The sequence below is a fragment of the Nycticebus coucang genome, chromosome 6 (assembly GCF_027406575.1).
Source record: "Nycticebus coucang isolate mNycCou1 chromosome 6, mNycCou1.pri, whole genome shotgun sequence".
Taxonomy (NCBI): Eukaryota; Metazoa; Chordata; class Mammalia; order Primates; family Lorisidae; genus Nycticebus; species Nycticebus coucang.
This window is the reverse complement of record NC_069785.1, coordinates 65,434,133-65,458,251: the sequence shown is the minus strand read 5'-3', so window position 1 is coordinate 65,458,251 and position 24,119 is coordinate 65,434,133. Positions and strand designations below refer to the sequence as shown.

The 24,119-nt window shown below is 43.2% G+C and overlaps 1 protein-coding gene across 27 annotated transcripts in view; it reads right to left on the bottom strand.

Moving 5' to 3' along the window:
- Nucleotides 1-6,970: 6,970 nt before the first annotated feature.
- The window catches only part of TPM1 (tropomyosin 1), a 28,368-nt gene continuing 11,219 nt past the window's right edge, over nt 6,971-24,119 (bottom strand). For 4 of the 27 annotated variants that reach the window (XM_053594406.1, XM_053594394.1, XM_053594393.1 and 1 more), the window contains 7 exons: nt 22,198-22,331; nt 19,313-19,430; nt 18,019-18,089; nt 17,179-17,254; nt 16,689-16,751; nt 16,311-16,380; nt 6,971-7,757 (listed from right to left, as the gene is read on the bottom strand). In XM_053594406.1, the coding sequence (XP_053450381.1) occupies nt 7,675-7,757; nt 16,311-16,380; nt 16,689-16,751; nt 17,179-17,254; nt 18,019-18,089; nt 19,313-19,430; nt 22,198-22,331 (615 nt within the window). In that variant the 3' untranslated portion in view covers nt 6,971-7,674. The other 23 variants (XM_053594396.1, XM_053594395.1, XM_053594404.1 and 20 more) reach the window with 9 other exon arrangements.

Here is a 24,119-nt window from a genome sequence, read left to right as displayed (position 1 = left end):
CAATAGCTTTTTATTTGAACTTGCAAATTGCTGCATGAAATTTACATACTCCTTTAAATACTCAACGCATACCTATTGCTGTTAAACAAATTGGAATCCTTCATTCTTCAGATTCAAGTCTTTTCTATCCAGATTTAATTATTCATGTTTATTGGTAACATTTTATGTTTCTTGGGTAGGTACCAAAACTAGAAAGGCAGAAGGAGAACTCTGAACATCCAGCAGTTTATATTAATACAGTGGTGAACCCAGTTCTCTCTTGCACACCATCTCACTATTCATCTCTCTTGGAAGGCTGGGAAATGGATTATCTGCAGATGCCCTGGGTTCCTAATCCTATAGAGAGACTCCGAAAATGGTTGTATTTCCAAAGTCTGGCAACTCAGGCAGATCAGGTCACTGTCTGCTCTAATGAGAAGAATCAGCCCTGGGGAGTCTTCTCATGGATGAAATGAAAATTGTGGCAATTCTCATCTGTTTGCTTTTCCAGAAACAAAAAGTTCCTTTCAGGCCCCACTAGAGGAATAGAAAGGTGATTTTACAGTCTCTAAGAATTCATGTAATTATTTGTTTTTGCTTTTTCTTCCAAAGATTCAGAACTAAAAGCAAAGGTATGATCAGAACCAAAATTAAACAAAAATGGCCAGGGGTGGCTATTCACACCTGTAATCCCAGCACTCTGTTAGGCTGAGGTGGGTGGATTGCCTCAGCTCACAGGTTTGAGACCAGCCTGAGCAAGAGGTAGACCTTGTCTCTAACAATAGCTGGGCGTTGCAGCTGGTGCCTGTAGTCCCAACTACTGGGGAAGCTGAGCAAGAAAATCATTTGAGCCCAAGAGTTGAGGTTGCTGTGAGCTATGATATCATAGCACTCCATCCATCAAGGGTGACAAAGTGAGACTCTGTCTCAAAAAAAAATTAAAGAAAAAATTAAATGGCATAAAAAAGAAAGGAATGAGGGCAGTGCCTATGGCTCAAAGGAGTAGGGCACTGGCCCCACATGCTGGAGGTGGCAGGTTCAAACCCAGCCCCAGCCAAAAACTGCACAAAAAAAAAAAAAAGAAAGAAAGAAAGAAAGGAATGGGAGGTGGGTGGGCAGGAGGGGAGATTTTTAAATGAGAGTCTGGCAGAAAAAAGCTACAATAATAAACAAAAAAATTGGTGGCCAGGGTAAATAGTAAAACCAAAGCTGTTATAAACCAGCAGAGTTCTTATTTCGAAGCTTTGACAGGTGAGGGTGAGTGGTGAACTGCCTGTGGCTGGAGTACCCCTGAGAAAAACATACAGCTTACCTACGAGAGACTTTTCTACTGATTTTAAGTGGTTAAAAATCTTTCTGGGCATAGTAGCTCACACCTGTAATCCTTGGTGTGATCGAGGGATCACACCTGTAATCCCTCCTCTTTGGGGAGGTCAAGGATTGCGTGAAGCCAGAAATTAAAGACCTGCCTGGGCAATATAGCAAGACACTATTAAAAAAGGGGGAGGGGGCCTGGTCATGGTGGCTCACACCTGTAATCCCAGCAGGTAGGAGGCCGAGGCAGGTGGACTGCTTGAGTTCACAGATTCAAGACCAGCCTGAGCAAGAGCAAGACCCCATCTCTAAAAAATATAGCCAGACATTGTAGCAGGCGCCCATAGTCCCAGCTACTTGGGAGGCTAAGGCAAGAGAATCATTTGAGCCCAGGAGTTTGAGGTTGCTATGAGCTGTGACACCATGGCACTCTACCGAGGGTGACAAAGTGAGACTCTGTCTCAAAAAAAAAAAAAAAGTTAGCCAAGCTTAGTGGTATATGTCTGTAGTCCTAGCTGCTCAGAAAGCTGTGAGGCAGGAGGATCGCTTGAGCCTGAGAGTTCAAGGTTACAGTGAGGTATGATGATGCCACTGCATTCCAGCAAGGGCAACTGTCCCTAAAACAAAACAAAACAAAACGAAATCTCCCAGGAAGGAGGCATGATGTCTGTTTTCCAAGTACTCTTGTATCATTTACTCCCAATCTGCCATGCAATCACATACTATTATTATTTTTTAGTGTGTGAGCATATAGTCAGTAGCTTTTTTTATGGAGTCCTTGAGGGCAAGGAGTCTGTTTCATATGTCTGTATTTTCCCATAATCACCAATCTATATTCTCTAAAATAGTGTAAATGATTTTTAAATGGAAATGGACTTTGTCCTTTAGACCAAATTATGAATCTGAATTTGTATATGTCCTGTAGCCAATAAAATACAATATGAAAGCAAACCAAAAGCCGGAGGTAGAGGGATAATGAAAGCTGGAAACAGCAGGAATTCTAGATGGGAGTCTTCACGTAGAGGGTTAGCAACTGAAGAGAGGTGAGGTGAGCAGTTATGCCAGGATGTGAGACTGGGAACAATTCATTGAGACACATTTTCTTTGCGTTCCTATTCCTGAACAAGTTATTTTGCCTGTTCTTTTTTAATTTCTTGGGAAGGTGCTAGGCAGACAGTCCTGGAGTGTCCTGGAAAGGAGTGCTTTGTGTAAATATAGCAGGAAAATACATCATGGGGATGTCAGGCTTCAAGCTGGACACACCAGCAATTAATCACTTCCTGGCTGGCTACAATCCTGAGGCACAGCTATGCCAGCCATCCCTGTGAAGCCAGCATCCTCCTTAAAAACAAAGCCCTCATTGCCTGGGCCTTGGTTCTCATTTCTAATATGTGGATCACTAGGTTTTTAGCAACAATACTTAATCCTTTTGGGACTAGTGACTAGTGAGGTTCACTTCAGATAATGGTGTCTCTGATGGACCACAGCACGATGCAAGTAGTTTCTTGGCAACTATTTTCTTGTGAGGCGTTTTCACAGAGGAAGTGGGCTTTGGGATGGGTGGGGAGAGTGAGGGGCTAGTGCAGGATAGAGTCAGCCATCAAAATCCAGCTCATTGAAAGGTCACAGGGTTATATTATGCCAATGCAGGCACCTGGAGTTTAGTATTTGATTTGTGAGCCTAAAAAAGAGTTCCACTGGAAAGGCAGTACTTGGAACCCTGAGTACCTGCTGAGCTGGTAACAGACCAGGACTCGCCATCATAAAGTGCGCTGGCCCCAGGTCCTTTACCTCCACGCAGCACCCAGGGGAGGAAGGGGCTGACTCTTCTGCGTGTCCAGCCTGTCCACACTCAGCCGGCTTCCGGGAGGCAGAGCGAGAGCTGGAGATTCAACAACCTTCAGACTACTCCTCTGCGTCTTGTTTCTAGGCCATTTGTCCAATCAACAAATGTTATTTTGACTTCCACGTGTTGGGTACTGTGGTCATGCAATGGGTTCCCTCCCAGGGCAATGGTACTAGGGATTTTGATTCCACAAGAAAAAAGTTACTTTCGGTTTCCCTAAGGACCCAATGTGGGGGTAAACATTCTAGAGACTGAGGAAAAGACAAGGACTTTTCCTTGTCTCTGCCACCTGGAGGTGTCAGCTCCTTCAGTGCTCAGCCCTCAGGGAGTACACAAGCTCGCGGAGAGGCCAAACCCAGCACTTTTTGGGATGAGGACATTGCTGCCCACTGGGTGACGTTAACCTGGGGTCACAGCGTGAGTACAGAGCGGGGTGCAAAGCTAGCCCCTCTGTGCCAGCTGTTCAAAGGTAGCTGAACTCAACTGGCTGAATGACCTTGACCGAGACACCCAATCTCTCCTGGGCCTTTTGCCTAAGATCAAGTGGAACGAGCCTTAACCTCTACATCTCATTTTCCTCAGACCCAGTGATCCTAAGACTCCTTCTGGCTCTCAGTCCGCATGTAAGTTCAGGCCATCCATCTCGGTAGGCCCTGATAAGCCTTGACTAACTCTTTGTTCTGCATGGCCTTGGTAACAAATGGAAATAAAACTCACAGGCAGCAGATACCAGGCTTATCCTCTGGGTCCATGCCCGTTTGTCAAAAACTTGGCAATAGTTACTTTTGTATTAGTGAACTCTCGACATAGCTTCATTCATTGTTTGACAGACAAAATTTATGACGTCTGTTGGAGGAATGTAGCTCTGAAAACCCTCAATGTCAGAAAGTATATATAGTGGAAGGGACACGTCTTATGCTGCCTGACATTTCTGATTTCTTTTCAAACCCTTGTCTCCAATTCTAGAAATGATGGCTCCCCGAACACCCTCAAGCTTTTTGATTGGAGGATTTAGATATTTTTTTCTCTATGTACATCTGACTATATATATATTTAAAATCACATTCACAAATAGTGTTGACAAGTTAAGAAAAATGGATAGTTCACACACACTCAAATGTTTGTTGAAGTAAAAAGGATATATATATTTTTTTTCCTGGAGAAAAAAATCAGGCCCAAAGTATTGAACTCCAGGGGATACATAGCAGCATACACAAAAATTAGATGTTTTTGCCAACAACATCTCTAGGAGCAATTAAGTAGGGGAATTGTTCTCTTCAGCGCGTCTCAAAAAGTTCAGAATGTATCCACAAAGCAATTTTATTCTCTGAAGAACAGATTGTAGAACTCTCATCATGGACTTAATAGTTTTTTGAAAATGCTTCTATTCTTACCCTGTACCCTTTTCCCATGGAGTTTCACAATGTTTAATTCTGAACAGGGCAACTGTTCCAGCTGTTAATTCTGACATCTGGGCCTAAGTCTTGGTAACAATTTAGAGTCTGAATCTTGAATTCTCTCTACAATTCATGGCTCTGTCAATGGGAACCATATAGGCTTCCAGCCTTGGCCTTTCCATACTGAAGAGTCCTAACTAATCTCTTTTTCTCTGACTTCATGGAGTGGCATGTTCAGAGGTTATCACACTGGATCGGGCCACAGGCATGTGCCAGGTGGAAACAGGCAATCATTTCTTGACATGGCACGATGCTTCATAACTAACTTATCTCATCTGAGCCCTGGAACCCAGAGAGGAAGTTCGATGTTAAAACTACCCATTCATGGTCAATGAGCTGCAACACGGGAGACTAAGTCTACATCCTTCCAGCCTCTCCTATCCCTGCTGCTTCATCGTGTCACCTGTCTAGTAGCTGTTTTCCGGCTGCTGTAAAATGCTCGAGGCAAATAGAACACACTTCTTCCCTGTGTGACAGGGCCTTGGGGTCACATATGCCAGAGCCTGAAGCTCAATCCCACTGCTCAGGTGCTATAGAACTCTGAGTCTCAAGTTGGCCAGGGATGGTGGCTCACACCTGTAATTAATTGTAGCACTCTGGGAGGCCGAGGAGGGTGGATTGCTTGAGCTCAGGAGTTCGAGACCAGCCTGGTCAAGAACAAGACCCTGTCTCTACTAAAAATAGAAAAACTAGTCAGGTGTAGTGGTGTACGCCTGAAGTCCCAACTACTTCGGAGGCTGAGGCAAGAGGATTGAGGTTGCTGTGAGCTATGATGCCACAGCTCTCTACCCACGGAGACAATGTAAGACTGTCTCAAAAACAAAAGAACGGGGTAGAGGCCTGTTGGTAAAATAAGCACCGATGTAAAGCTTAAATGAAATAGCGCTTGCAACGTGAGGACAGTTCGAGGATACCTAAATAGTATGTGAGAATGTTAATAACCATCTCCATCATTTGGGGTGCATTCACCTGGATGGCTACGAAGCATCAATTGTGGTGTCTTTGGAGCACATGTGGCAAGCCGAGACAGCAGCAGTGAGCATTCATGGAGCTACACAGCTATACATTTAACTCCCACAACCACCACCCATGAGCTAGATGCTAATCTCAGCCCATTTTATAGGAGCAACTCAGACTCAGGACTTGACAGGGTAGGCAGGTAGAGAAGGTAGAATCCTGATGTGGAGCCACATGTGGCTCCCAAAATGAAAGAGAGCTGGGTCTAGGAGAGGCTTTCAAAAATTGTTCCCCCTAGCTGAGGACTAGCAGGGGAGATCCTTTGGGTAGCAAAACTGTGGGAACATTGGGAACTGGAGCACTTACTTGCCTTGAGCAGGAGAGGACGGCTTTTTGGAAGTGAGATATGGAAGGCAGGCTCTAGATTCCTGTTTGGGTTCTTTGCCTTACAGCTTCTGTCCTTCCATGGAGAGGAAATACTCGAGATTAAGGGGCCCCGGAGAGCAGTTATAGGGATATAGTTTTTTTTTGAGAGAGAGTCTCACTATGTCCCCCTTGGTGTCACAGCTCACAGCAACCTCTAACTCTTGGGCTTAAGCAATTCTCTTGCCTCAGCCTTCCAAGTAGCTGGGACGATAGGCGCTGGCTACAACACCCAGCTATTTTTTGGTTGTAGGCCAGGGCTGGGTTCCAACTCACCAACTCCAGTGTGTGTAGCTGGTGCCCTAGCCACTGAGCTATATGTGCCAAGCCGTTAGTATTTCTGAATTAAGATATATCTGCATCCAAATGAGTTTTATGTCCATTCTACTGTGTTTGCTTTTGGTGAGAACATCTGTCTCTCTGCAGCACAACTTAAGCCAACTAGTAATGTCTGTGATCTACTTCTGTTCGCTTCAAAGTCTTCAAGAGTTAGGCAAATGACTGATATTTTCAGTTTCCAAGTCTGAGAAATAGAAGGTGTACTGGAATTTAGAACTCATGTGAGTTAGAAAGCAGAGTTGCAAAGACTGATTACAGCAGTACTTTTAAGGGGAATCACACTGCTGGGGGACAAACAGCGGATTTGGTTATTAGCCATCACCTGCTGATGTGTGGCTATGCCCCTGCTAATGACTTGCTCATACCTGAGGAGAAAGCCCCCCGAACTGGTAAAACCACTGCAGAATGCCTATATGTATGTCCAAACATATACTAAAAACATGAAGAATGACTTCTGGAAAGGGCCCTTCCTCCTCGATTGTAATTCTAGCAGACCAAAAGGAAGCTGCTGTGTTTCTGGGAGGTAACACATGTGAAATGCAGTTCTCTCCTTGGACCCTGGGATATTGTTTTGAGAAATCATTTGTAAGGGAAGTCAGGTCAATCGATCTAAAGTTCACAAAGCAAAAGACATACAAATGACAGGACCACCAAATTTAGAAAATGTCCTACAATGTGCATTTTATTCCGTATCATTATACAATGTTTACATATAGTTTTAACTCTCAGGAAAATGCTCTTTACCAATTGTAGGCAGTGCCTAGATCTTTCAGTTTAACATGGAGAAATGAAGACTGGAAATCTATATTGAATGTTATCCTACAGAGTTTTAATGGACTACAAGTGTGCCAATGAGAAAGGAATGGAAATCTTAAAAGAGCGCCGTGGCTTACAGACCCTTGGCTTTCGTGCATTCAGGCATGCAGGATCCATAGTCTCATCTCATAGCAAAACCCAAGACAAAATAAATTAGTGTTGGACAGAGTTCTAAATTGTACAATATTGAATAAAAGACCACAGGGGACCTTTTAAGTAGCACCAATCCACACCTGATTGTGTTCCCAACATTAAAATTCCTGTTCACTCCATTGTTGGCACTTTGAGTGGAAATCTGTCTGCTTTAGTGAGGATTCCTACACTGACTAAGCGTAACTGTGTTACTATAAAGTGTGGCAACATCAACCCGGGAAATGGCACATTAAACCATTATCACCTTGACATGGTATACTGCAGATGTATACTGTGACAGTGGTAAAAACAGTAAATAGAGATGCATTGAAGGGGTTTCATGGTAAGCAGTTTTGAAAAAACAAAACAATGAAACAAAACAAAAGAATGTGGTCGCAGCTAAGGAGGTTTTCACATGTTGTTTAACTCCAGTAAAGTCTGATCCAGCATCTGATGCATACTAAGGTTTTCTTCTTTGGCATGAGCCACTTTCTCTGTGGTGGGATTAGAAAATTAAGTCATGAATAGCTGCGCTTTGGACACAGGATGGTTTGTACATTTAGGCAGGCAAACATCAATCACAAACACAAGATGAGATGATTAGCACTAGGCATGCTTGTAAGACATCACTTTCCAGATAAGGACCCAGGAAGAGGGAAGATGTCTCTGACCCGCAGGAACCACAGGCAGAGTCTCAGAGTGGTCATGTGCCCCTTCACCAACAATCTACTCTGAGAATAAAACGCAGGTGGGTTTGGTGAAGGCTCACTGATCGTATGCCATGGGAAAAGGGAAAGGTAAAAACCAAATAAAGCTTGCAGCACTGTTACACGAACCGGAGCAGTTAATAACAGCAGACATCTCTGAGCTACAAGCAGTTAAAGGTCTGGGAATTGTGTTGCAACACAATCTCACAGAAAATAGATGCCGTAAAACAGGTTTTCTGACAACTTTTAAAATGATTTATTTCTACTGCTCATAAAAAAGTTATCCATGTATTTCATGCACACTTCATTGGGATAGTCTCTGAATATTTTAACAGCGTTCTATTTGTTATTAGCACGACATTCTCAACAGACTCCAACACCACCATTAGACCAAATAAAGCATACCTTTCAGACAACCAGGGACTGCTGACATGAGCTCCTGTTTTCAAAAGCTATTTTGCCCAAGCATAGGTACATTTAATCATATTTCAAACACTACAGATATCAAGAAGTTAGGAATGTGAATATGTAATCAAAGGACTCACAGTTGTCTGTGGGAAATTGAAAACTTTTTCTTTCTTTTGGTTCTTAATACGTATCAGTTCAAACAAGAGGACAAAATATTGCAAAAAGGAATGCTAAAGAGATATCAATATTTTACCATAAATGCTGGTTGAGGGGTAAAGAGAATTTAATTATTCCAGCTACACAGAGAAAAATACAGGCAAAGCTAGCCTTTTGGTCGATTCCTTTCACTTGCATTTCTGCAGAAAGCGACTGTTTCCAGCCCTAGCTGAAGGGAGGAAAGTCTCAGACTTCCAGTACAAAGGGCTCCATTCCTAGAATTCAGCCCAAGTTTTTTCACACTTAAGTTTAATCCTCATTCAGGGCCAGCTTTAGTTCATTAGTTAGGCGGCGGTTTTGCTCAAGTTGCTGGTAGAGTTGATCTGAACAGGTCAGCAAGCAGGTCAGCAGAAAACAAGAGGCAGAAGGGAGACAGGTTAGCCAGACAGTGAGAGGCAGTTAATAGAGAACACAGAGATGCCTCAGGCAGGACAGCAACTGGCCACTTGCTGAGCAGTGTACTCTTACCCCACGGTCATCTGTCCTGTGCCCAGGAAGGATGAATGGTAAAAGGTTTAGCAGACTTAGGAGGAGCCAGAATCTCTCTCTTGGTTGGGTGGGAAGGAGAGGAGAGGAGGGAAAGGGAGGAGGAAAATGGGAGAGGGGGAGGAAGGAGCACTGGGGAAAAGGAAGAGGGAATGTTCCTCTGGTATTTCACCAAACCACCTTGTGAGCTGAGCCATATGGTTTCTGGCAACAGATCTGGGAACTGAGGCCTGGCTGCAGGTGAGTCCAGCATATCTGCACCCCTTGCTAGGGGGCTCAGTGGAGGACTGAGGGAAACCTCACGCTGCCCATTCCTGCCCACCTCTTCCTCTGTGTTCACAGGGAAGGCTTTCCCCTCAAGTAATATTCAGTAGGGGCTACTGTTTCTGCTGCATAAAAAATTTGTGAAACGCAGAACTAAGTCCCTGTCCTCCTCCCAGTCAACATGATACAGAATACGAATTCTACACTCTTCAAACAGTAAAGGAACAAGCATTATCGCCACTAATTACTGATTAAGAATTTATCTGCTTGCTACCTGCCAGCAAGATGGCATTCATGTTCGGTGCTAATGGATATGTACAAAATGAGCAGAATATGGGCCATCTACAAAACCAGCGTGATGTACTCTTTACGGCTGACAAGCAATTTGCTCACATAGCTAGGAAGCAAACCCCAAGAATCAGTCTGTAGCTGACGATCCAAGGGATACCTAAACAATGACAGGCAAGAGCTTGGAACCCACCAGGAAAAGGTAGGTTGCTTTGAATGATGGTGACAAGCTGGACTTAGAAATAATGTCCTTGAAAAGCTAACAATCCTGCCCCTGGGGAAAATGTCATCAGCAGCCAGCAGGGCTCTTGGGATATCGAGCAATTCTCACATTAACATTCTCATAAACGGTAGGAGATGGGAAGATACTGTCTGTGCTCATTATGTTTTCTAGTGTGAAGTACCCACTGTCTGGTCCTCTTTGCTAATCCAGATTTTCTGAATATTCAAAACCTGGGTCAGAATTCTTCTTTTCCTTGTTGGCTCTAAATGCATAATGCCTTCTCCTTCTGACTTGCTTCACTCATTTATCTTCCCACGAGAGCCAGCTCATCTCCTTACCACACCCCCACTACCTCCCACAGCATCTTGCCTGTGGCATATGATTGGGGGTTGCAAACTGTAAATCCCTTTACATACTCACACTACTGACAAGGGGCACTGTCACTACGGGCAGGCAAGCTGTCTTGGTTAGCTGAGCCCACATGTTTGGTCAAGCTGGAATGGAAGGAGTTTGCAGAAACCCCAGAGAATCCAGATGGTCAATGTGAATTCAGCTGAAAGACACTGGTCCCTCACACAGCATCCTGGGGACTTTGTCCACTTCAGCTGCCATGGAGTTGGTACCATGAGAGAGAGGCCCAGGGGCAGGGACCAGACACATGTATACCCTTGGAAGTGTTTTCTCCTCCTTTTCTATGGAGACTCCCAGATGGCTAAGGCCTCTAGTGCCCAGACTCAGTGGTGCTTTTGGCTTGGTCCTCTTGCAGCATCTGCTATGGCCTGGCCCTCTGAACTAGAAGCCTGGCCTCCAACAATTTCTTTTTTATTTCTTTTTTTATTTTTTTTATTTTTTGTAGAGACAGAGTCTCACTGTACTGCTCTCGGTAGAGTGCCGTGGCCTCACACAGCTCACAGCAACCTCCAGCTCTTGGGCTTAAGCGATTCTCTTGCCTCAGCCTCCTGAGCAGCTGGGACTACAGGCGCCCGCCACAACGCCCGGCTATTTTTTGGTTGCAGTTTTGGCCGAGGCCGGGTTTGAACCCTCTACCTTCGGTATATGGGGCTGGCGCCCTACTCACTGAGCCACAGGCACCACCCCCAACAATTTCTTGAAACTAATCTAGCTGTTTTATCCTCCTGTGCGTACATACTTCCTTGGGCTGCTCTAGACTCTCCATTTCCCTTAGTAGAGTCTGTACATAGAGAAAGTATTCAAGTTTTCAGAAGGGTTTCCCCCAAACAGATGTGCTTTCAGAATTAATTGAACATCTGCTCAGCAGAACTTTCAGACTGGCCATTTTGTTTATGGTAGGAAGCTGGGTTACTCAAAGGAAGGTATACTTTATACTGCCCTTAATTTAAAAAAGAACAAGGCAGAGATCATGGACAGAAGCAGGCCCAAGGAGCCTCAGGAAAAGATATGAAATAACAGAAGTCCTTATACTCTCAACGGAGAGTCTAATTTTTAAGAACTCTATCACACTACTACTAAGATACTCTAATCCACAGTATTAAAGATACTTTAAAAAAATATTTCCTCTCTTCTCTGAAGTCTTTGTAGAGTAACTGACAGTATTTTCAGAGTTTTTCCAAATTATGTGAGTAGAGTGGTCATATCAGTCTTCTTGAGCTAACAAAAACTATAAGCAAAACATGAAGATCTACATTTAAAAAACAGGACAAATATAGCCAGATTTCTGAGGAAGGAAAAACGCTGAGAATTAAGAAATGTTGGGAATTAAGAAACTCAAGTCTACATTATGTAAAGTTCTATTTTGTAATATATTAAAAATATCATTTAATTGCTGTTTGTGAACTGAAATGGTGAAGCCTAAATAAAATACAACTGTATTCTGAACAATTTCCACCAATTAGTTTTTGGAAAAAAGAAATGAATTAGCTTTAATGGTTATATTTTTAAAATGTCCACAAATGGAAAAAAAAAAAAACAGCTATTAAACACAAGATTATGTATGTACAACATCTTATAAAGACATGATGAGCTTAGAAGCAAAATAAATTACGACTGAACACAGTAACCATACCCTAATAGGTCATTTTCGTGATCAAAATGAGGTGGTTGAGTGATGAATATACTTTGAAAAAGCCTAAACTTATCTTTGAGCTGTAAAGAATGATAAAAAATAACTACAGCTTACATTGTCTGCATCCAAGTCCTGTTTTTCTTTTCCCAATGTGTAAATTCCTAGCACTTGTGAAATAGCCATGGAGCCATTCATCATGAGCCTTGCATTAGTTAACCATGTTCTCCCAAGCCGGGCCTCAACATCAACACCTCAACATCAACCACCGCATCCCACACGAAACCTCTGGCAGAGGGAGGCACTGATCAAGCCAGATCTTCTGACTCCTAACGAGCAATCAATGTCCCCTGATAGAGGTTCTCAACCCCTACTGCATAGCAGAACTGTTGCAATTTCCAAGAAAATCTCACAGACGCCCAAGCCTCACTCTAACCTTTGGAAACCAAACCTCTGAGAGGGATGCAGGCCTGGGCATTTTTCTAAAAGTTCCACAAGGAACTATTTACTTTAGAAATTCCTGATATTAAAGTATAATGTTCAGAAGAAAAAAGAAAAAAGCAGCAGCCAAAAAGTAACCCTCATATGTGTGAAGATTTGTCATTTTATTCAGTGTTGAAACTAAAATGTCAATAAATACGTAAAAAGAATAGCAAACAGAAATAGCTTACACAGTGTTTATTTTACACTGAAGCGGAGAGCTTCTGTACAATAGAAAGCACAGTGTGAGCCTGGCTCTAAGGCAGGATGCTAAGAGAGAGAACCAGGAAAATGCGGAGCGCAGAGAGGTGGGACATCCAGCTCGGAGGAGGAGTCTTGGGAGAAGTGAAGCAAAGAAATTTATCTGTGTGAAGAAAAAAGGTGGGAGAAAAAGAAAAAGTGGCACAATGGAAAAAAGGAAAACCAAACTCACACATGAGGGCAGCACTTGAAACAGAGACAGACAGCAGACATGCAAACCCCCCTGCCAGCCGCAGCCTAGGGAAGATCTCCATCCCTGCCCGCCAGGGCTGCACCCAGAGGCCACCACAGGCCCCTGAGAGTAAGGGGCCATTTTAAGAAGACCCAGGAACAGAACTGAAAACAAATTTTAAGTTAAACCCCCCTTTCAGAATATTTAATCATGCTTGACTGTAAAAGTTTTTCCATAGAAATGCCACATTTTAGCAGTGGAAAAGACCTTAGAGACAGATGCGATCCACCCCCTCGTTTGCAAATGAGGGAAGAGAAGATGAGTCTCTCTAGTTTCCATGGTGACAGTCATGTCTCTAAGGGCTTTTCTGGTTGAGATCCTATAACCTCTAAGGCAGCAGCAGGCACATGCCACACTCTCCAAGCTGTCATTTTTTCTGTATGGGTAAGGGAATGACAGGTAGGCCTGGAAAATAACCCTTCCAGCTTCAGTGGAATCCAGTGTGATATTAGAATGAAGAACCCTCCGTGCAACATTCCAGGTTAGAATTTAAGGAGCTAGAAAAAGCTTACGTCTGGTTAGTAACATGTGAATTAGTTGTGTATGTTCAGTGCTCTTCTCATGAAAACATGGCTACCTACTCTAACTACCTTACTGCCTCACTGTAAAATCTGGGTCATTAACTCCCAAACCCACATTGTACAATCTGTGCTTTATTTCCCATTTCTTTGACACAGGCTGTAGTAAATATTTACTGTGGGTTATTTAATTCCTTTCGCATAACCAGAAAATTAGAGGGTTGAGAGGATTGGTTTCTCAGCAGAGGATTCAGTTTACTTTAGCTTTTTTTTTTTTTTTTTCTTTTGAGGCAGGGTCTCAATTGCTCAGATAGAGTGCAGTGGCATCATCACAGCTCACTGCAATCTTGGACTCCTGGGCTCAAGCCATCCTCCTGCCTCCCTCAGCCTCCTGAGTACCTGGGACTATAGACGTGTGCCACACAGCTAAATTTTTTGCAGAGACAGAGTCTCACTCTTGCTCAGGCAGGTCTCCAACTTTTTTTTTTTTTTTTTTTTTTTTTACAGTTTTTGGCTGGGGCTGGGTTTGAACCCACCACCTCTGGTATATGGGGCCGGTGCCCTACTCCTTTGAGCCACAGGCGCTGCCCTGGGTCTCCAACTCTTGACCTCAGGTGATCCTCCTGCCTCAGCCTCCCAGAGTGCCAGGACTACAGGTGTAAGCCACCGTAGAATTCTTTATTTTTTTTTGTAATTCTTAAAAGTGAAGACAAGATGATCTTTTATAGCACCGTTCTTTAATCTGTATGGGATCCTGCCAATTTCCTTTTCTTTAGATCCTTAATACCCTGACACTTCAGGGTTTCCTTAAATTTGTATTTCTTTTATGAAAATGATCACATTGTACTTAATTGAATCTCAGGAAACCAATTTTTGGTATTTCTTTCTTTTTTTTTTGTAGAGACAGTGTCTTACTTTATGGCCCTCGGTAGAGTGCCGTGGCCTCACACAGCTCACAGCAACCTCCAACTCCTGGGCTTAAGTGATTCTCTTGCCTCAGCCTCCCGAGTAGCTGGGACTACAGGCGCCTACCACAGTGCCCGGCTATTTTTTGGTTGCAGTTTGGCCGGGCCGGGTTTGAACCCGCCACCCTCAGGTATATGGGGCCGGCGCCTCAATTTTTGGTATTTCTTGAGACGTTCCTTTGCCATTGCACGGTCTTTCAGTTTTATTAGACGGTGCTCATGGTCATTCATTTTCCAGTTCATTGCTCAGTGGGAACAATCTGGTTCAGCGTTTACAAAATGAAACTATTCTGAAAGGAAAATGATTCATACAGACTTCACCTACTTGGCTTCCGTATTAGTAGAAAGTGAAAAAAGGACTATTCTAAGTTACACCAAGGAGAGTGAACAAAAGCGTGCAAAGATGGAGATCAAAGAGCAAAGCAGCGGGCAGGGGTGAGCTTTTCCCCTTAGCATGAGGCATGGATGTGAGCAGGCAGGGTGGATGAACATTTACATGGAAGTCATATCGTTGAGAGCGTGGTCCAGCTCCTCGCTGATGGCTTTGTACTTCAGTTTCTGAGCGTACAGCTCGTCTATGACCAGGAAGTGGAAGGCAGAGGTGCAAGGACATGGAGAGTGATCAAGAGATGGAGGGTGAGCGAGGGGGGCGCGGGCGCCATCCCGACACAGCAGCAAGGAAAGGGCAATGCAGGAAGGGGTTGGTGCCGCAGCAGGTGGCCAATGCAGGAGGCGTGCGTTTGGTTTTTAAAAAAAATTGAAACAAAAACAGAGAGAACAAAACCCATTAGAAAATAAAATGAGAAAGACTCAACATGAAAATCATAACAAACAAGGTAGATGTATCAGGAAACCATGTTAAATCCTAAAAAAAATAAAAAACCACCCTAGAAAGCGGTCTCCTGGGTGGGTAAGGGAACTTTTTGTTTTTGCACAGCTATATTTTTATAACACTGGAGTAGTCAGCCACCTGCAGCTATAAACAATGGAAAAAAACATCCAGGGCAGTGGTTTGGAAGAACAATTTGCGAGGATAGCCAGCAATCCTTATCTGGCTCCACCTTCAAACCACTGACTTCCTGACCAACCTAGACCACTGGGGATATCGATTTCTTAGTGTCATTTGAACTACTCCTGTGGTCTTCCCATTCAAGCTGCCTGTTACTGGTCTAGGAGACTTGAAAAGCAGAGAGCCACGCTTTTTATGGTAGCGTTGTGGCAGGGGTGCAATTTAGTTTTTGTAATGATGAAGGCTTCCCACTTTGCTGTCCTTTGGCATATTGTTTTGCAATCATTTGTCATTCTGTCTTCTCCACTTGGTTATTATCTGCACACCAAGCCCTAGTCTTGCCTCTAACCCTTCTGCTTGTGATTATATGTATTTTTTTTGTTTTCACAGCTAACCCTTACGCAAGCCTCAGAGCTGAACCTTTGGGATTTCTGTGAGATATGATGGGTTTTACTAAAATGAAACGTAAATTTCTTAGGGGAGAAATGCTTAAGCATAATCTCAAAATACAATGCTCTATTGATTTCCCCCTCTTTCAAGATATAGAATATTTTGCTAAGATAACAAATGAATTAACAAAAAAATCCTTATGCATTAATACTTGGAAGAAGACGAGTTGTATCTAAAAACAAAGATACCAAATATATTCAAGCATATTAGCACCCGTAAGCACTTCACTCACAAGGAAAAATGAACCTGTCATATTTCTGAACATGAAGTACAGTGAGATTGCATTTGCCATGGCTGGTGGCTAAACAGGCACCTCATGAGCAGAGGACTCAGGTCCAAGAGTTTAAGAGCCACAGATGAAAACTCCAGAGGACAGAAAGGAAGAATGTGCTAGAGCAAAGACGTGTATCAAGGCGTATGCCCTTGGAACGGAAAATCATTTTGCCAGGTCAGTATTCAACCATAAGGATGAAATCAAAAATGACACTTAAGATCTTACCTTCTAAGTCATCAATGCTTTTCTCCAATTTAGTTACTGACCTCTCTGCAAACTCGGCCCGAGTCTCAGCCTGTAATGATTTAATTTATGTGAGTCGAAGTTGGGAAGTTTTATGTTTCCAGTAGCTACAAACATAGGGAAGACTCAAGGACGAAAATGAAGCACATCACTTGCAAAAATGGTCAGAATGTACTTGTTCGTTTCAACAGAAACTACCACGAGAGATGGCAGCTGGCAAAACTCGTACACTCCAACACCACCTCTGCATATTCCTGAGTTGAATCCTATTGACTTTAAAATGAAAAATCCCTGACCATTCTGTGAAAACAAATTCATTTAAAATCCAGTTGGTTTCATCCAAAATTCTCATAGTATTACCTCCTTCAGCTTGTCAGAAAGGACCTTGATCTCTTCTTCATATTTGTCTTCCTTCTGAGAGTACTGTAATTAGAAAGAGCATTCCAGATGTCAGGCTGCAGCTCACTCCCTCATGCCTTCTAATGCAGAGAACGCGCCAACCCAGCCACCAGATGTTAAAGATGTCTCAGGAGGTAACACAAGCTCTGATATCCAATGGCATACTACAATACATTCTCTGCTTTCCGGCCTATTGTTTTACACGGGATGAGAACAAGATAACTTATCCATTTGGCACTTGGTTTAAATTAAATTGATGACTTACATACCTAACCAATTCTCTATTCAAAAAATAATCTGCTATCTGTTAACCTGCAGGAAATGTTGCCATGTACTAAAATGGCTACTGTACTGTTGCTTTTATCAGCAGGCCCTTAGAAGAAGAAAAGTTTGCCTCTTTTGTGCAGCTCTTAAAAGATGCCTTTTCCCCCACGCCATGCTCCTGGCCTACCTTCTCGGCCTGAGCCTCCAGTGACTTCAAGTTGTTCGTCACAGTTTTCAATTCTTCTTCAAGCTCGGCACATTTGCTAATGTTTTCGATCAGAGGCAGAAAGGGTGGGAGACAAGCCAAAGGAAGGAGAGAAAAAGGAGAGGGATGGGAAAAAATGAAAACCAAGTCCTAGAGACGAAGGGCTGCCTTAAAGTAGCCAAGTCATCAGGTATTGAAATATCAATTTTGCTGTCCCCCAACCTTGCAACAGCAGAAAGGCAAGGTAACAAACCCCAACTCTGAAGTATGATAACTTGGCTTCTTTTTTGGCTGCCCAAAGAAGCATTTATGAAGGGAAAAAACAAAGGAGCATAAAGGACCAAGGGAAAGCACTTAAAGCAAGATATGTATAGCAGAGGGTGTAGTGAAGGTGCAGTCGTTATACCAAACCAACCAGGAGGCATTGGAAGCTGAAAGACATCTGGGTTGCAGTTAAACCTACAAAATCACACATGAACCATCAGTACCTTATCCTCTGCAGCCATTAATGCTTTCAAGGTCTGATCCATTATTCTTAATTGTTCTTCCAGCTGTCGAACTTGGCTGTTAGTGGACACAGGAAATGCACAAGGCCATTCACAAAATCAGTGTGCAGGTAAGGCATGCAGTGATACACGCATTCATACACAGACACCCCACACGACTCCTTCATGTTCCATACTCGTGGCTCATCGACATCAAATGAGCACAAAAGGAGCCCGGAGCTGAAACAGGTAAATGTGCAGCTGCCAGAAGGTCATGCTGTTTAGTCACTGCTCTGCAGCACCCCACACGTGGCCTCCTGATGCAGGGTCTGCCTACCTTTCTGAGAGCTCAGCCCGCTCCTCTGCACGTTCCAGGTCACTCTCAATGATGACCAGCTTGCGGGCCACCTACAGGAAGAAAACACAGCACATGCAGACACCATGGGGCTTGCAAGCTTGCGCAGGAGGACAAGGAGTGGGGATCAAATCCCATCAGCCCCTAAAGGTTTTTGTCTAAAACATGACGATCCTCTTTCCAGTAGACTGGAGAGAAGCAACTCTCTAGAAGGAGTGGCAACAGAGAGGTGGTCAGAGGCTTCTGCTCACAAAGACCCACAGTGGTTAATTACGACTGGGCGGTGTCAACTGGAAGTCTGCACTAGGTGTGTGCATAATTACACAGTGGCCAGACCAAAATGTGGACGGAAGGAGAAATATGAAATTCATAATCTTAAAAATAGCAGTAGGATGAGGCATGATGTATTCTATACTGAAAAGGTGGGGCAAGACAGGTGTCAGGAAGACACTGAAAATAAACCTGAGAACCCCACCAATGTAGAGCTGTGGTGCATCAACCTCCTTTTTGTGGAGGAAGAACTTAAGAGAAGCGAAAACGAGAAAAGGTGATGAAATGATTAACAAAGTCAAATCTGTATTTAGTGGGAGAACCCGAGAGGAGAAAGGACACTCTGATGCAATTCAAGATTAGCGAGCATAGTGTAATCTGAAGATAATAACAATAAAAAAGGAGAGTCAATGCCGTTTCATGGCCTTGTGATACAATAAGGAAAAACTAAAACCTTAACGGCAATGTTGGCTCTGTTGTCACAGGAGATTGTTTTCATGAGGACATGACCGCGCAGCCGAAAACCTGCGCTGACAATGGGTTCCTACCACCCTTGAGGAGAGAGACCTCCATGAATGAATCTATCAAGCAACTGCCTGGTCTGTGGTCTCTAAGCTGCTTGAACAGGGCGTGCCAGGTAAATCACGCTGGCAAGAACCACTTGCACCATGGCAGTGTTGAGAGCCTCCTTTCATAAGACACAAGTGTTTCAACTCTCCTTTCTCCTGGCCAGAGAAAGATCTCTTGTCCCCTTGGGGTTGGAGGAGAAGAGCTGTGGTCTTTCTTCCAGTCTTATCCAGCAGCTTTATAATAAAGCCTGGGATCCCCCAGCAGGATCAAAACATGAACCATTTTCTGGAGACGAAGGAACTTTTGCTTCTCAAAACCACCCATTTCTGCTAAGGAAGCAGACTGCTTATCTTAGGAATTAAGGCTGTATGCTGCTCCCTGGCCTCCTGAAGGCCACTGTTGGAAGCCCGCGAGGCTTTGGGCCTCAGGATCTGACCTCTTCATACTTGCGGTCGGCATCTTCAGCAATGTGCTTGGCCTCTTTCAGTTGGATCTCCTGAATTTCCATTTTTTCTTCATCCTTCTGGGCTCGACTTTCAATGACCTTCATTCCTCTAAAGAGAAAGACAAGCAGGAAAACCCAAGATTTAGAGCTGACCTTCCCAAATAAACACTGCACTGCTGTGGTCTGTGAGGACCAAAATAGAGCACAGAGTTACTTTTATATTCTGCACCATGGAACAAGACTTCCCAGAGCTAAAGGCAGAAAAAAGACAAACATTTCTCTCTGTTCATTGTGAATGAAATCTCAGATTTTGGGTACTAATGAGACTGTCCAGGCATCTAATGTTAAATGAAAGGTACCATGTCCAGGATCCTGTTTGAATTTGAGAGGTATGGAAACAGAAAAAGCCAACGTGCCTTACGTATTAAATATATAATGGTGTTTCTTTCCTTTCTTACAGTAAGCCTGTGCTTGCAAATGGACCACCGCTAGAACAAAAGCAAATTTATCTTTAAGTACCTCTTTCTACACAGAAGCTTCTTACCCTACCAACCACAGATGAAAATATAGTCTGAAGTTAGGTGCAGTGGGTCACTCCTATAATCCTAGTACTCTGGGAGGCCAAGGCGGTTGGATTGGTTGAGCTCAGGAGTTCATGACCAGCCTGAGCCAGAGAGAGACCCTGTCCCTAAAATAGCTGGGTGTTGTGGTGGGTGCCTAGAGTGCCAGCTTCTTGGGAGGCTGAGGTAAGAGAATTGCTTGAGCCCAAGAGTTTGAGGTTCCTGTGAGCTGTGACATCACAGCACTCTACCAGGGGTGACCAGGTAAGACACTGTCTCAAAAGGAAAAAAAAAAAAAAAAAAAAAATCAGGCTTTGTTGATTATCTAGACTTAAGAAAATGAGGGCAAAAATCTTAATGCACATTAAATTTAAAAAATATATATAGTCTGGTCCACATGAAACTGCTGATATTGGACTATTTCAGACTAGTAAAAATGGTAATTTGATATGGTTCAACTGAATACTTAAGTTTTGCCTAAAATGCACCCCTTTCATGATGGGGTGGGAGGCAGGCCTGACATGGTGTTCTATGCTGATGAGTATATTACGGTCCTATGGCATGGAGTTATGTTTCAGAAAATGTTAGTTGATGTATGGAATTTTACAAATACATGGAATAAGCAATCATGTTAAAATGGGATTTACTAAAATTTAAGCAGGCAGTAAGACAAACCACTAATTTTTGATGAAGGATTAGAATCTATTTGAGGAGGTGGGGCATGGTGGCTCACACCTGTAATCTCAGTGCTTTGGAAGGCCAACGCAGGAGGATTGCTTAAGGAAAGAATCTGAGACCAACCTGAGCAATATAGTGAGATCCTATCTCTACAAAATATAAAAACCTTAGCCGGGGCAGCGCTTATGGCTCAAAGGAGTAGGGCGCTGGCCCCATATGCTGGAGGTGGAAGGTTCAAGCCCAGCCCCGGCCAAAAACCGCAAAATACATAACTGTGGTCCTGGCTACTTAGGAGGCTGAGATGAGATGAGCTTGAGTCCACAAGTTTGAGGCTACAGAGAACTATGAAGGTGCCACCACACTCCACTCTGGGTGACAGAGACCCTATCTCGGATAAAGAAAAACAATCTGTATAAGACTTGAGACCTAGCCTTGGCTTAGCTCCTAATATGCTATGAGCCTTGAGGCGGGTTCGTAAGTTTCTGAGCCCTAGTTTTTTCATATACAAAATCAAGGGACTGTAGTAAATGATTTCTAAGTTCCTTTATCTCCAAAGTCTAACATTAACAAGTTGCCTTTAAGGCTCAAGGATGAGAGTATTTCAGAAAGAAGTCAGCCACAAAACCACTGTTATGTGTATCCTGTAAGAAATGATTATTAATCTTAAAGAATTCCAAAACTCTTGAAGAAATACTAAGCAACAACGCATAACAAGCTGAAAACTTTAAAGACGCTTTTTAGTTATATCTGGTGGCAGGGTCACTTTGAATACAGAGAAATGGACAGCATGACTGACTGCATTCACCTGTCCGGGTCAACGCACAGACAGACACAGTTTCGGTGTTTGGAGCCCCTTCAATACTGCCACGCCATCCATTAAGCAGCAGAACACTCTCGTCTCATGGAGTCTTTCTATGCAACGTGGCAAATACATTAACTTGAACAACTGAGCATAAGAGAAATGCTTTCTAGAACACACAGGCAGTGCTGTTCTATATGAACCATGTTTTCCCTTTACTACCAAAAGCTGAATCTTGGAGAATTAAGCCAGGGAGGGCCAGGCTAGGAGGCGGCAGGCTCAGAGTACATGAGCACCAGACTGTGTGCACATCTCATCTGGATTAGGTCCAAGCCCCAAATAACTGACTTTTGCAGATCATATTTGTGTTACCTGTGCCTTTTTTCCCCCACCTACTTGTTAGGCTGACACAGGACAGCCCACAGTTCTTTTTATCTAGGCTTATCTTACTTGGTCTATTTGAGAATAAAGTTATACTATGTATTTGTAAAAATGCACAATTGCTCTGTGATTAGTAGGAATGAAAAGAACCAACATGTATCCCTGCAATTTCTTGTTTACGTTTCTGTCTCCCTCATGGGACGGTCCACTTTATGAGGGCAGGCAGGACATCTTTTTCTTTTTTGTAACTCTAGGACCTAGAACAGTACTCGGCACAAAGTATTCCGCTGATGTTAAATGAACAAAACCAACCAAGTTGTACCTAGGATGAATGGAGGAGATGAACCCCCCCAAGGAACTGTAAAATCCTTAAACGTCAGAGATCAGAGAAGCCCTCCTGTTCTTTCCACCAGCAGAAAGGGCCTGGGCTAAAAGGTGGCCGGATGGGGCATTCTCACCTCTCACTCTCATCTGCTGCCTTCTCGGCCTCCTCAAGCTTTTGCAAAGCTGTTGCCAGACGCTCCTGGGCCCGATCCAACTCTTCCTCAACCAGCTGGATACGTCTGTTCAGAGAAGCTACGTCGGCTTCCGCCTAGGCAGAGAGAGTGAAAAGCATTTCAGAGTTGGAGAGAAAGTGAGGGAAGTGGCCTTCAGGAAGTGGCTGGGACAGAAACGCTGACTTCAGTCAGGAGGCCGGAGCCTTGTGGTGAGCTACCTTTAAGTGCATTACAAGCCCTAGTCAACTCTGGAGTTCTCAGAAATGCTTTTTACATTGATTTATACAAGGCACATACATATTTGGGTATATACAAACCTATGCACACAATTCTCATCGGACAGACATTATCTCATGTGGTTCCTTTCTTCCATAGATTTCAATGCGCTGGCTTTACTTCGGTATTAAAGGCGAGCTTTCTGGGCCTGAGGTGTGTGCAGAGACACCAAGACTCACCCAGGTTCAGCCACATAAGATAATAGCAGTACAGTCAGAAGTCAGACTCGGGAGTTTCATACAACTCTTTCTCCTAGCCACTTTCTCAAAGGAGCTTTACAAAGGAACTAGAATTATTTTAAAAGTCGTTGGTTCTAAAATATATGCCGTATCTATAGACCTAACTCATTCTAGTAACTCACCCCACCCCCTCTTTCAGTAACTTCTTTAGAATATCTGGGCACGCTGGAATAGAGCCAAGAAAATTTGCCAAGTGTTTTTAACATAAGCCTATGAAATTTCTTACAAGTGAAGAAAAGTATCAAATTCCGAAAGAGAGCAACACAGATACTATTTTTACTTGCTATCTAGCTCTGAAATGTTTCTTTCCTATGGAGGCAACTGTCACTTCCTGTGGTAAGAAATTGTTACAATTATGAACCTATAGTTCTCTGCACAGAGTATGGGCTCAAAAAAAAAAAAAAAAAAGAGTAAAACCAACCTAATTTAAATAAAAGCTACTTTCTTAGCTCATGGACCTGTGATACAGACTTGGCAATCGTACATGTAGTTAGGGACGGTGGTGACAGCCTTGGATCAAAGGAATATGAGCTCTTTGCTCATCTACATTCATGAGAGTTTAAATTTTATCTGGAAGAGGGTGATGAAGGCACTACGGCTATCAACTACCACAGAGTGAAGGATTCTACAAACACATTTAAAGATACCTTCAACTTGACAAAAACGTAGTGACTGACAGGGAGCAGAGCAAATGTGAAATGAGTCGGAGGAGGAGAGTTTACAACTGTATTTCCTACAAAGAAAATCATTATCAGTGCAGAGCTACTACCTGGGCCCCGCTAGGAGGGACTGACCAACGACTGGCTGTTTTTCTTTGTTGTTGTTTTGCTTTTATTTTTTTTGAGGAAGGGTGGGGGTAACAGGATGACACATGTATTTTAAAAATCATCATACCTATTTAAAAAAAAATTGAGAGGATATCCGCATTAGGGGTATCCTTTTGGGTCAGGTAAGATTTCTTCGCTTTTCTATATTTTCCATTTCCAGTAAAATTCTATTCCTTTTATGAACAGGAGGAAAAATAAACAACTCTGAAAGCTGAAGCAAAAACAAGAGCAAAACAAACGAAATACCCCCAAACAAACCCCCCCAATACCAAAAACAAAAACGACTCTGCAAGAGTACCTGAGTCATGTACTCATAAATACTGTGCATTTTCTTTTCTTTTTCCTCCTTTCTTCTCTTACTACTATTATTTTTAATATGAAGGCAAATATCCTGGTTTCAGACGTTGTGGCCTATCAGAGAATTGTCACAACATTTTCAAAACATTTTTAGAGCCAACAAGTTCTAAGTTCTCTGCCGTGCTTTAGAGTGGGGCCCAAACCTCACAGAAAGATTGTTTATCCTTGGGGAACACAGCCTTCT